Raw genomic sequence first — 14,990 nt, forward strand, 5'->3', positions numbered from 1 at the left:
CTGTCTGACCTGTTGACCTCCCCTCTGCATGTTCCTGACAATGACTAACATGTGTTCGCTGTCTTCTCGAATAAAGCTTCAGGAGCTAGAGATTCCTGTGGTTCAGGAATGTTTACTCTCTTCAGGGAGATCATTCTGCCTTCTTCCCACAGATGCTGCCAGATCTGCTGAGTTATGCCAGCAATTTCTGTTTTGATACAAACAACGTGCGTGCTCACTGGAGCTGGTTTTGAACGATTAGCACCTTAATAGTAGGTGAAGGGAGGCAGTCAGCATTTGCTGGAACAGTGAGTGAAAAGGTCACTGAGTGACAGTCAGCACCATCTTTCTTAAGCAGAGAGAACCAAGATGAGTTTGAAAAAAATCAAATAAAAGAAAGCTAAAAATCACAGCAAACAAATTATTAGTTGTGGAGCAAGAGAGCAGAGAGCTCCTGAGACAAGCAGTCAGCAGCACACAATTGAGTATTTCTACTGCACAGAATTAAAGTCAAAATTGGCTCTTAGTGTAGATTAAGTAGTGTGTAAGGTGAGGTCTTTAGTGTATATTTAATATTCTTTGAACTAGAAGAAATAAATGCTCTTAACTTGGCACATTGGAGGTAATTTTATCTTTTAATCTAGTTTATCAATTTTCCAAAGCCAAATTATATCTCATGCACCTGTAATTGTTGTTGTTTTGGATTTAATCATGTCACTGAAAATTAATATGAAATTTTATCATATTAAAATCACTCCCTTTCCCAAAGGGTTCTTTGTAGTATACTTACCAACTGTTTCATTTTGCAATAATGCATATAAAGTAGCCTGTACTCTAGTTGGTCATTCATAACAATGCTCTGAAAATAATTGTCTCAAATGCGTTCCATAAGCTTGTCACAGTATTGTAGCTTAAAAGACAAGTTCAATTTCAGAAAGGATTTAGTGACAACAGCAGAGTACTGTGGTACAGTTAGAGAATAGCAAGTAAATGTAACAATTATCTATATTCCCCTGGAGATATTGGCCATGGATTCATCCATTTTGCAGTCAAAGAAGTGTGGCAGTTGTAATTTATGAAAATCTTCTAAAGTGAACATATGAAATATATCTTAAAATCTTTACTAATGATATGATAGTTTCCAAGAATGGCAACATAGTAACTGCTGAGTTCAAAGAGATGTTAATCATCAAAATGCATTGTAAGATGCAAACTTCTACAAAACAAATGTATAAGACAAGATGAAAAAAAATGTGAAGAGGGGAAGATAATAAAAGAAAATTATTTTATTATAGTTGGGATCTGAAAAGCTGTACATTTTGCATTACTTGGATAAAGAAATCCTTATGGTATTTGGAAATTGGCCAGCATCAATAAATGTTCTATTTAACAGCGCACACATTATGTCAACCATGCCACAGGACAATTGAAACATCCTGCTGAAAAGAGAAAACCAGTTGTTGTTGAAACTTGACTAATCCCCTCAAGGAATCCCCTCAAGGAAGATTCTGTTAGAAAACAACATGATCTCAACAAATGCAAAAACACTAACTGGAACCCAATGAGAGATAATGCTGATCATAGCCTTGCCAAGTCTTAAAACAAAATCATTCCAAATTATTATTGTGTATACTTTTGTGTCCCTCAGCTTTAGTTGAGACACTGGTTTCAACATATTTTGTTTTGACTGACTGATTAAACTGCACTGTGACAAACACCAGTTCATCAAACTATAATCTAACAGATGTTAAAATAATCACCTTAGTGAGTTTAAGGAACAGAAATTTGCTTTATTTCCCAAAACTGATACCATTTCCAGCTGGTTACCCTTACCAATCTTCACGTACTTTCAGCTTGGCGAAAGACACTGAGTATAATTGAAAAAAGGACCAACTACAAGTGCAAAGCTAATTTTAGTTCCCTGAACAACAAAAGCAACAACTTATATGGGTCTCTACACTGATCAAATGTCCCAAGGATATTTAACAGATTATCACACCAAGCTACTTAAGGAGATATTAAGTAAGGCTTAATTTGCTCCTGTTTGGTCAAAGAGGTAGGTTTTAAGGCATATCTTAAAGGAAGAAATCAAGATAGAGAGCCAGTGAGTTATAGGGAGGGAATTTCAGAACTTAAGATCAATGCAACTAAAGGACACTAATGTGAACAGGATTAATATCAGAGATGCTTAAGAGGCCAGAATTAGAGTGCAGAGTCCTCAGAGGGGTATGGAGTTGCAGGAAATTTAATAATTAGAGAAGGATCAGACTATGAGTGGATTTGTAAACAAGGATGTGAATTTTAAAGTTAAGCTGCCTCTTTCAGGAATCACAGTAGGTCACCAAACAACAGGATGGTGGATGAGCATGACTTGGTGAAAATTAAGACATGAGCAGCAGAGTTTTGGACAACCTCAAGTTTATCGAGGGTAAGAGTGTGGAAGATCAGCCAGGATTGCCTTGAAATGGTCTATACTGGAAGTCACAAAAACATCAGTGAAGGTTACAGCAGGAGTAAAATTAGGTGAGGAGGTAGAAATAGACGGTCTTAGTGATATAGCGAATGTATGGTCAGAAACTCACCTCAGGGATCAAAAAGTACAAGTTTGTGAACAGATTGGTTCCACTTGAATAAACTATAGAATAGTTTGTAAATACAGATCTCGAGTATTGTTCAGAACAGATACACTTGTTGAAGGTTTTCATCTTGCATTCATTAGAATATTCGCAAGTTTTGCTTAAATTTAAGGAAGGCAGGCTGATATTGATCGGTCAAAACAGTGTTGTGAGGGATGAACTTATTTTCTTAAACTGAAATGGGTGCAATTGAGTAATTGCTCATTCTGCCTATAACAAGTAGGGTCCTGTGTTTTTCATGTAGCTTCCAGTATGTGAAAATGCACCACACTGTGTCAACCTGCCTGATTCAAAATTAAACAAAGCTTGGCAGTTAATTGTCAGTCATCATCTAGCTAGTGCATTCCATATGGCAATGCCTCTGTATGGCAATGCCTCTGTCAATTAGAGCCCATTTGCCAATGAGTCAGCTGTCTCTTCTCATTCAGGATAAAATGTTATTCAGCTTTCCAGTGGTATTATTGCAAGCATCTTGATGGGTACAAGATGGAAATCTCCAACAAAATGTCCTTTTTCAGCAAAACTGGAGAGTATTGAATTTACTCTCATTGTATGGAGTCTGCTTCAAATCATACAGACTTATGGCACAGAAATAGGTTTGGTCCTCATAGCCCTGCTGTTTTCCTCTTTTTTAAAAATATAGCTAATTCACTTTTGAAAATTGAATCTGATACCTTGTTGATTTGTGGAGTCAGTCTTCTCTTTTGCTTATTTTACTACTTGATAGTATAGAAGGTTAGAAGTATGCATTTGATTGAAATTTACATTTATGTGAAACCTAAACCCAAGCTCTAAAGTTAGGAAAGTTGCACGCCTTTTGATGCTCAAAGTTAGAGAGCAGAACCTATTCAGAGTTCTTCCTATAGTTCTTGCAAGTATCAGCAATACTTAGCTTGACAGGTAAAAGACTTAAGCAATTTAAACAAAAGAACCTATAAAGATTAAAGGAAACAGTAAATTTATTTTAAGTCAATAGCATAAAGGATTATTTTGGTGTTGACCATGACCATTGAATGATCAGCTATGGAACAATCTGAAACTAAGGTATAGGCTACAGCCTGGAACAGACTTCCAGCAATCTGTTTATAAAATATACTTTTAAATGTCTTATCTTTTAAATAATCAATACCATCCTGGTTCTGTCTTTGTTTACTACCACATAATGTGGCTGTTTCATTCTGTATCTCGTATATTTTTCTGTATCACATTTTATTACCTGACAATGTGGAAATTTGCTTGGAAATGTCCTGTACACAAAAGGCAGGATAAATCCAACCTGGATTATTGCCTCATTAGCTCGCTCTCAATCAGCAGTAGAATGATGAAAGGACACTTCAAGAGTGCTATCAAACCGCACTTGATAAGCTGTAACATGTTCAGTTTGGGTTCCACCAGGACCATACAGCTCCAGGATAAAAGAGCTAAACTCCAAAAAGGAGGTGAAAGCCCACAGCCCTTGACACCAAGGCAGCATTTAAGAGTGTGGCATCAAAGAAATTTAGGAAAACCGGAGTCAACGGAAATTGGGAGGTATGTAATCTCTTCAATGGTTCGATGTACAAAGGAAGATGGTGGTGTTGTTGGAGGTCAGTCACTTCAGCAGCAGTACATTGCTGCAGGAGTTCCTCAGCATGGTGTCCTTGGTCTGAACATCCTCAATTCTTCAATAATTGCCCTCCCTCCATCATAAGGTTAGAAATGGGGATGTTTGCTGATGCTTTCATAACGTTGTGCACCATTCACAACTCCTCAAACACTGGAGCAGTCCATGTCCAAATGCAGCCTGGACAACATCCAGGCTTGGGCTGATAAGTGGCAAGTAATATTCATGTCACATAACTGCCAAGCAACTAACGTTTCTAACGAGAAAATCTAACCATCTCCCTTTGACAAATAATAGCATTGCCATCACTCAGTTCCCCCACTGTCAAAATCCTGGGGGATACCAGAAACTGAACTACATGCCACATGAATTCTGAGCTACAAGAGCAGGTCAGAGGCTAGGAATTTTGCAGGGAGTAATTCACTTCCTGACTCCCCAGCGCTGTTATACTGTACGAGGCACACATCAGGAGTGTGATGGGATGTTCCCCACTTGCTGGATGGGGGCAGCTCCAACAACACTCAAGAAACCTAACACTATTCAGAACAAAGTAGCACACTTAATTGGCACCACATCCACAAACATTCACTCCCTCCGCCTCCAATGCTCAGTAGCAGAAGTGTGCACCCTCTACTAGATGCACTGCAGAAGATTCCCAAGACTCCCTAGACAGCACCTTTCAAACCACAATCACCTCTATGTAGAAGGACAAGGGCAGCAAACACATGGGAACACTATCACCTTCAAGCTATCCAACATCCCAACTTGGAAATACATTACCCATTACATCCATGTCACTGCGTCAATATCCTGGAATTATTTCCTGTACAGCATAGTGAGTGTACCCAAACTAAATGTACTGAAGTGGTTCAAGAAGGCAGCTGACCATCACCTTCTCAAGAACAACAAAGGATGGACAAGAAATACGGGTCCATCCAGAGAAGCCCACATCCCATGAATTAATGAAACAAAAAGTACAGTATCTCATGTACTTTTCAAATATGTTCACCCTTTATGCTGTTTCCAAGATAAGTAATGAATAGTAAATGTAGCAAACTGGGTCCGATTTTCATCATGGAGATAGGAATCAGAAATTAGGAATTTCTCAAGGTGGTGATCCAACCTCTGTCTTAATAGTGTTCACATGGGTCTTTCAATTTTTTGAAGGCCTACTTTCTCCTTATGCCAAGGCTGTCAGGTTAAAAGACCCTTCTTCATTTTCAGAGATGTTGACCCAGTTCTGTTAATCAGAGTAAAACTGCCCTAATCTCCATCCCCTTTGCCCCCTTAGCTTCCCCTCAACCTACCCATCTCACCCCCATCCTTTTCCCGCTTCACACCCCCAGTCCCCTTCAGATATAGCCACTGAGCTGCCTGTATTGCTGTTAATTGTTCAAAAACACAATCCATATCTCCTTTGGATGGATGAGCAATTGGTGGAAATGACACAATAGAGAATGGCATGTCTTGGATATTTCTGAGGAGCATTGCAGAAAAAGGATATCACTGGCCAGTGTAATCACACTGTGACAGTGGCTTTCAATATCCTCACCATCATTAACATTTTCCCCTTTCAGGTTCACACAAGTTAAGGACATTGCCCAGATCCTTCAATCTAGGAATTACAGTTGCATCAAACAGGATATCGCTCATGTATGTGAATCTTTGTGACCAGTGCCAGCTGCCAGAATGAGAGAGCTCTGCAATTTGAAGCAGTGGTCAGTCTCTATTGTGTTGGGTATACAGTGAACTGTGTTCATGCAGCTAACAGGGCTATACAGGATGAGTCAACAGCATGTGTGAACAGGAAAGTCTTCCATGTCACCAACATTCAAATGGTGTGCGATCATCATAGATGGATAATGCAAGTCAGCACCAGTTTCACTATCATTCTGGGATACTCATTCATCCAGGAACATCAGAGCGTAGAGAACGAGGGATATCCTCACCAAACCTGATTGATAACACCTCTCTTCTACCATGCAAATGAATCACAGAAACAGTGCAACACATTTTCCCCCCAGTCTAGAAAGGAATAGTAATAGTTAATGCTGGAAGTATATTTCTCTATTGTTCCCTTTAATAAATGATTAAGGTTTGATTTTTTTTAAATTGTTCTTAAGTAGTTTAGGTAAAGCATACCATGATTCTAACTGAACCTAACCATGGCCAGGTGTCACTGCAGCTGAACCAAAAACCAAGTCCAAAAGCAAGATTCTGCATGAGGAAGCACCCCAGCAACCACGTCAGAAAAAGAAAGTGACAGAGAAATATAGCTCAGGTACAATAAAGCTGGATATGAGGCTGCTTCTTGCAGGTAAGTGAACACAGATAATCATACAGTGATCCTAGGATAGAACAGTTATGTTACTAAATTTCTAACTTTCCTGTAGCTTTAAACCTTTACGCAGTCAACAGTCTCCTTTTATTGTCCTCTGGTTTCTATAATTGCCTTCTTTTGAAGAAAAACAATTTCTTCTAACTAAATAAAATTACTGTTTTTTAATAATCATTTTATTATGTTTATTTTTCTCTGCAGGATTTGTGCATTAAGTGGAATAATTCTGGTGTTGTTTATGGTGGATATATTAGTTATGATTTTAGGCCAAAGATGAAATAATTATTTCTAATTTTTAACTTACTGATTTTGAAAAAATGCAACTGGGAGCTTTGGGCCTGCATTATAATAACAATTATAATGTTATTTCTAATTGCTATCATAAATGAGTCCTTTGATTAGTCCTTTGATTACTAGCATCTTCAAGCTCCTTGGAGCTGGCAAAAAAAAATTGGGAGAAGAACACTTTATTTTTGTTGAATTGCACTAATTTCAAATCTATCAATGTCAAAATCCTGCCTTTATGGTCTGCTGGAGTTCTTTTCATTGAACTGGAATAAAAATACAGACTTTTATAAAAGAGAATGCACAAGTATTATCCCACATCCTGTGACTAATTAGCAACACATGCTACACTTCCTAAATTCTTCAGTATTGCTTTAAAGATTTAATGATGCTTATTTGGAGGCTGTGTTTACGGCATGACTTTGAAGTCTTCTGCAGGAGGTAGGGATGGAAAGTTTTAATAACTGCTTGCAGACTGGTACCAGAACTGGTCTGTCTCCTTGACGGCTTTCTTTTGATGTAAATGTTTAGTTATTGCCTTGAGAAAAGTTCTATTGTGAAAGCAATGTTACATACCTAAAAGGAACCAGACTAATCTCAATGTGGTAACTATTTAACTGGCATAAAATAAGTAGAAAATATATCTAAGCAAGTATACATACAGGACCAAATTTTAAATTTGAGACGGGAACAGAATATATCATGCAGCCTGTCCATCATGACTGGCATTAGCTGACTTAATGGCCGAACCTCATTAGTAAACTGCTTGACTTTGGGGACATGTGACAGGTCTGTTAATGTCTGCTTGGCTGTTAAATCTAAACAACATAACATTACTACTGTGGACCCAGGGCACAGTTGCATGTTCATGGTAGGTATTCTGGTTGGAGAATCCCAGGACACAGAAAGAAGCTTGGGCCACTGAATCCCAGTGTTTTCTTGTGGAGCCCAGAGGAGAACTCCAGCAACTCCTGAATCACAATGGTGCTAAAAAAACACACATACGTTTGACTTCACTGAGCTTTTTTCTGGCATGACTGCTGTTCCCAATGAGTCTTCCTACTGTTGCTTCCCTGCTCTGGTTAAAATAGCAGATCACACTGTGATGACGTCATTGGAGCTCCACCTACATATTTGAAAAATACCCCATCAGCTCAGCGAAGGTGTCCTTTCCACCTACTGTTTACAATTGGAGCCAACCAGACGGGGAGACACTCTTCACAATCACTTTTCCTAAATAGAATAAAAGTAGGAGAACACTTGGTTTGTATACTCCTCTTTGAGGTATTGGTAGATAGATGTTATGTTCTGATAGCACCTTAATAGCCTAAACTTCTTCCAATTTTATACCCCTGTCCATTCTTCCAAGAAACAAAGTTTATAGATAATTAGTTGCATCTTAGCTGAAAAGATCAGGCAGAGGGTATTAATTAGCAAACTCTGAACAAATGGTAGTATAGTTCAAAAAATATAGCAGATAAAACTTAATTATGTTTTAACTACTTGAGTAACTTAAGAAACTGTCCCTTTGGTTTATCTAAATTCAGGATAGGACACTTCAGTTTATACAGTGTAATTAATGCTCAGTGGAACAGAGTAGAAATAATGAGGCACATTTTCTGCTGGTCAGACCGTCATTATTCCAGTGTGCACAGGAAGGAGCAATAACAGCAGTGAGACACCACTTCTAGTGGAGTTAATATGCTTTTGATAGCATCCCATGGTGCTGTGATGCAATGAATGTCTGTGTCTCTGTGTTACACAGTGAGTCAGTAGGGACAGGAGGAATGTGAAAAAGATGGTAGTGATTGTGATTGTGGCACTTTCTCTATTTCCAGTGCCACGATTTCTAGGATTTATTGTAATGTATTGTTATTTCTTATTGTTATAATTAAGTGCACTAAATTGGGTAGGGCCTAATATTCCCTCTAATTACTCTTCATTAAGAGTGGCCTATTTACTGAACAGGAGAACCTGTTAAAGCGTTAAGGCTTTGCAGAATGAATGTAAGAGGTGGGGGTAGAAGGTTAAAAAACAGAACCGCAAAAGTAGTAATCTCTGGTTTACTCCCGGTGCCAAACTCTACTGAGGGAAGGAATAAAAGGATAGGGCAGATGAAACAATGACTGAAGAGGTGGTGTAATGTTGTGAAGGGATTCAGATTCTTCGATCATTGGGATCTCTTCTGGGATAGAAAAGACCTGTTCAAAAGGAATGTGTTTCACCTGAACTGGAAAGGGACCAATATCCTGGTGAGGAGATTTGCTCATTCTGCTTTGCGAGTCTGTAAACTATTAGGATGTTGGGGGTGTGTGTTCACAAGTAGTGGTGAAAATAGAAAGACAGATGAGGATGGTTCTGAATCAGGAAAGAGCAAGTTAGCTAGAAAAGACAGACAAGAGCAAGTCAATCAATGAAGTAATGCTGAAGAATTAGACTGCATTTATTTCAATGCAAGGGATCTTACAAGTAAGGCTGATGAACTCAGGGCATGTATTGAAACATGGAACTGGGACATCATAACTATTACAGAAACTTGGCTGGGGGAAGAACAGGACTGGCAACTCCAAGTTCCGGGTTTTAGATGCTATAGGAAGGATAAAAAGCCAGGCAATAGAGGAAGGAGAGTGGCATTTTTACTTCAAGAAAACATTTCCACTGTAATAGAGAGGATATTTCTGAGGGATCATCCAGTGCAAATACATGGATTGAAATTAGAAATAAGAAAGAGATGATCACCTTGATGGGATTGTACTATAGGCTTGAAATATTCAGAGGGAAATTCAGAAACAAATATTTAATAGACCTCAGATATTTGTAGGAATAATAGGGTTGTAATAGTAGGGGATTTTAATTTTTCAAACATCGACTGGGGCTGCCAGAGTTAAAGGTTAGGATGGTGAGGAATCTGTTAAATGTGTTCAATAAAATTTTCTTTATCAATATGTAAATATTCCTACTAGAGAAGGAGCAAAACTTGACCTCCTCCTGGGAAATAAGGCAGGGCAGGGCAGGTGACTTAAGTATTAGTAAGGGAACACTTTGGGATTAGTGATCATAATTCTATTAGTTCTAAAATAGTTATGGAAAAAGATAAGCATTCCATAAAAGTTAACGTTTTTAATTGGAGTAAGGCAAATTTAATGGTATGAGACAAGAACTTTTAAAAGTTGATTGGAGTAGCTTGTTTGCAGGGAAAGAGATGACTGAGAAGTAGGAGGCTTCCAAAAGTGTGATAACGAGAGTTCAGAGGCATTATGTTCCTGCTGAGGTGAAAGGTAAGGCTGGTAAGATTAGGGAACAGTGAATGAATAAAGATATTGAGATTCTAGTCAAGAATAAAAATGAATCAAATATTAGGTAAAGACAATTGCGATCAAATTAATCTCTTTGACTGTAAAGAGTATAGGGACGTTCTTCAGACGGAAATGAGGAAGGTAAAGGGGGGTATAAGATAGCCTTGGCAGATAAGATTAAGGATAATCTGTAGAGATTCTACAAGTACATTAAGAGCAAAAGAGAAACTAGAGAGAAAGTAGGACCCCTTGAGATCAACAAGGTTGTCTTTGTGTTGACCCTCAGAAGATGGAAGAAATAGTAAATGAATATATTCACATCAGTTTTTATTGTGGAGAAAGAAATGGAGGCTAGAGAACTCAGGGAAATAAATATTGATGTTTTGAAAATAGTTCACATTTTTGAAGAGGAATTACTGGAGGCCTTAGAAAACATAAAGGTAGATAAATCTCTGGGTCCCAATCAAGTGTATCCCAGGATGTTGTGGGAAGTTAGGGAGGAAACTGCAGGCCCCCAGCAGAAATATTTGATATCATCTATAACCAAGGGTGAGGTGACAGAGGACTGGAGGGAGTGTGGCTAATTTTGTGCCTTTATTTAAGAAAGGCCGTAAGGAGAAGTCTAGAAACTGCAGATCTGTGACATCGGTGGTGGGTAAGTTGTTGGGGATGATTCTGAAAGATAGGATGTACGTGCATTTGGAGAGGCAAGGAATGATTAGGAGTAGTCAGCATGATTTTGTGTGAGGGAAATCGTGCCTAACAAACTTGATTGAGTTTTTTGACAATGTAACCAAAAAGACTATTGAGGGCAGAGTGGTAGATATAGTTTACTTGGAATTTAGTAAAGCCTTTGACAAGGCTCTGCATGGTAGACTAATTAGTAAGTTTAGATCACATGGGATTAAGGGTGAGCTTGCTAATTGGATACAAAATTGGCTTGATGGTAGGAGACAGATGGTGGGGGACGGTTGTTTTTCGGACTGGAAGCCTGTGACCTGTGGTGTTCCACAGGGTCAGTACACGGTATAGAAGGCACGGTTAGTAAGTTTGTGGATGACACCAAAATTGGTGGTATAGTGGACAGTGAAGAAGATTATCTAAGATAACAAATAGATCTTGATTCATTGGGTCAATGCGCTGAGGAGCAGCGGATGGTGTTTAATTTGGATAAATGTGAAATACCACATTTTTGTGAAACAAATAAAGGCAGGACTTATACAAGTAATGCTAGGACCCAGGGTAGTGTTGTAGAACAGTGGTTCAGGGGACCTAAGGGTTTCAGGTACATAATTCTTTGAAATTTGAATCATGTGTAGACAGGGTGGTTAAGAAGGCATTTAGCATGCTTGCCTTCATTGCTCAGACCTTTGAGTATAGGAGTTGGGATGTCATGTTGAGGTTGTACATGACATTGCAGAGGCCTCTTCTGGAGTATTGTGTCCAGTTCTGGTTGCCCTGATTTAGGAAGGATATTATTAAGCTAGAGAGGGTTCAGAATAGATTTACCAGGATGTTGCTGGGAATGGAGGATTTGACTTATAGGAGACGCTGGATAGGCTGGGACTCTGTTCACTGAGGCATAGGCAGTTGAGGGGTGATGTTTTAGAGGTTTATAAAATCACGCGGGGCATAGATAAGGTGAATTGTAAAGGTCTTTTTTCCTACAGTGGTGGGGGGAGGTTCCAAACTAAGGGGGCATATTTTTGAGGTGAGAGGAGAAAGATTTAAAAAAGACATGAGGGGCAACTTTTTTATGCAGAGAGTGGTTAGTGTGGAATGAACTGCCAGAGGAAATAGTGGATGCAGGCTCAGTTACAAAATTTAAAAGACATTTGGACAGATACATGAATAGAAAGGGTTTGGAAGGATACGAGCCAAACATAGGCAAGTGGGACTAGTTTAGTTTGGGAAAACAGTTGATGTGGACTAGTTGGACTGAAGGGTCTGTTTCCATGCTTTATGATGCTAACCTTTTAAAGTTGCTGCTCAGATGTACATGCACTTCACCATGACTTGTGCACGGCCTGCTCTCTGCCTAGTGCATTCCTGATTGCCTCTAACTATTTAGCAATGTTGGTGGGGTCTCACATGGCATCACACCATTACACTCCTCTGAAACTGTCACAGTCAATAATGATCCATCCTGTAGCCTTCCATGCCCTCTGATTCTGTTCCAAATTTCCTCCTTTGAACTTGAACACTGCCCCCCATCCCTGTCACCATCTTTTCTGTACGCACATGCACATGCACATACGCATGCGTACACTCACACGCACTCATGCGCACACGCATCCAGTCCTCAACTAACATGTGACAGACCAGACCCCTCACTGCTGTGTTTACAGCTCCCTAACTAATGATACACAATTCCCCTGACTGCTTACACCAGGTCTACAGGACTGACTACTGAACACTCCCCAAACTGTATAGAGACCAACCGTCTGAAGATGAGCACCTATAGCAGACAGCTAACTACGTCAAAGCTGTTGGATTATGCTTCTGACATGGAACTGGGACCCCTTGACTGACAGTGGCCTTCCCTTGACTGGAATGAGGACTATGACCAAAATAGTCATTTGTTTGATTGAACTCCACAGTAGGAGACACTAATAGCATTCCAGAATTACTAAATATTCAAGAGTTTAAAGGAGGGGAGGAAATAAATGCAATAATTGCCACTAGAGAAAAAATGCTAGGGAAATTAATGGGACTAAGGACTCATGGATCGAGGAGAAAGACAGAGTTGGGTTAAGAGGGATATTTTCAGGATGTAACTAGTGGTGTACCATAAGGACCAATGCTGGGACCATAATTATTTACCATATGTATTAATGACTTGGATGAGGAAAATGAATATACTATATCCAGTTTACAGAGGACACTAAAATAGGTGGTGAGGCCGACAGAGTCTGCAGAGAGAGATAGACAGGCCAAGTAAGTGGGCAAAAACTCAGCAGATGGAATATGATGTAGAGAAATATGAGGTTATGGACATTGGCAGGAAGAATAGAGGAGCTAAATATTATTTGAAGGATAAAAACTCTAGAAAGCTATGGAACAGAGGAATTTGGGGTTCCATCCATGAATCACAAAAAGCTAGCATCCAAGTTCAGGGTAATAGGGAAGACAGATGGAATATTAGCCTTTATTTCATCAGGAATGGAATGTAAAAGTAGGGAGGTTTTGCTAAAACCTCAGCTAGAATACTGTGGACAGTTTTGAGCTCCTTATCTAAGGTAAGATATACTGGCATTGGAGGCAGTCCAGGGAAGGTTCACTAGGCTGATACCAACTGTTATGTTGGGACTGTCTTTTGAGGAGAGGTTGGGTAGAATGCACCTGTATTCATTGGAATATAGAAGAATGAAATGTGACATGATTGGAACGTACAAGATTCTTAGAGGACTTGACGACAGGATATATGCCAAAAGGTTGTTCATCCATGATCAAAGGGCATAATCTCAGAATAAGGCGTTGCGCATTTAATTCAGAGATAAGGATGAATTTGTTTTCTCAGAGGGTGGTTAATCAGTGAAATTCTTTATCACACAGGGCTGTGGGTCATTAAGTATATTCAAGGCTGAGATGGACAGCTTTTTAATCAGTAAGGGAATCAAGGATTACTGGAAAATGGCAGGAAAGTGGGGTTGAGGATTTTCAGATCAGCCATGATCTCATTAAATGGTGGAACAGACTCATGGGTGGAATGGCCCACTTCTGCTCCTATGCATTTTGGTCTGGCAACTGGCACGTTTTATAGGTGTCACATTGCTGCATTGGTATGCCGTTCACCAACATGCTCCCTCCCTAGATTCATCCAATGATGACAACCAGATGATCTGTGTGTCTGCATTAAACCTTCAACAATGCATTGGTAGGGCTCCTTGATGCCATGATGCCAAGGGTTGTTCTGGCATTTAGCTCTTTCGTCCCTGTTTGGACCAAGCTGTACGGAAGTCGGGAGCTGCGTGGTTTGTGTGGAATCCAAACTGGGCTTCAGTGGAACAGTTATTCCTTTGCAAATGCCGCTAGCACTGTAGCCAACCCCTTCCTTCACTTTGCTGATAATGGCAAGTAGACTGATAGGGCAGTAATAGGCTCACTGTTCTGAAGAGCTTCATTCAAAGTTACAAAACTGAACATGCTTTCTTTTAAAGCCTTTTAACTGCACAGAGAATTGGATAATTTAATTTGGTCTGTAAAACACTTAAGAATAAAATTAACAGAATTCAAACAAGGAGACTTAAAGGCAGTAATACTGGTCCTGGATTGTTCTAGCAAAAAATAACAGCCAATATCAGATTGGTAAAGTAGCCTACTTCTGTGTTGTAACCTTTATGGTTTTAATTAAATGAAAGTATTCAGCAACAGCAAGTGCTAAATGACTGTGATTCACGGCTTCTCCTTTCATCCTACTTACATGCTTTTGATAATGATTCGCCTCATTCTACCACCAGGAGATAAATCAGTCACAAATAAAATGGATGACAGAATGCCTGGAATATGGGATGCTATTTTCACGATATCCGTGGATAATTCACTTATGTCTGAGGAAATGGAGAGGGAATTGAATCCAATGGTCATTCGTATTATTTCAGCCAGCTCCATGCCATCGACTCCTGTACCAATCCATGTGCTACAGGTAAGCTTGACTGTTAAACTAGCTCCTCAAAGACTGATCATTTTTTAAAAATTGAGCATGAGTTAACAGCAGAAAGAAAGACACGTTGGAATTTCACTGGATTTACTGTAACAAATTATTAAAAGCACCATAAACCAAGCCGCAGCTTTGTAGGCAACTTATGGTTTAAACCACAGAACCATCTTATTCTTAATGCGAAGTGAAATTT

General features: G+C 39.3%; 1 protein-coding gene across 1 annotated transcript in view; it reads left to right on the plus strand.

Moving 5' to 3' along the window:
• cfap92 (cilia and flagella associated protein 92 (putative)) overlaps positions 1-14,990 on the plus strand; it is a 59,597-nt gene that overhangs the window by 22,574 nt on the left and 22,033 nt on the right. The window contains exons 8-9 of the mRNA XM_048606717.1: positions 6,392-6,535; positions 14,598-14,782. Of these exons, the coding sequence (XP_048462674.1) occupies positions 6,392-6,535; positions 14,598-14,782 (329 nt within the window). The remainder of the gene's footprint in view (positions 1-6,391; positions 6,536-14,597; positions 14,783-14,990) is intronic.

This window comes from Rhincodon typus, chromosome 16 (genome assembly GCF_021869965.1).
Source record: "Rhincodon typus isolate 14 chromosome 16, sRhiTyp1.1, whole genome shotgun sequence".
NCBI lineage: Eukaryota > Metazoa > Chordata > Chondrichthyes > Orectolobiformes > Rhincodontidae > Rhincodon > Rhincodon typus.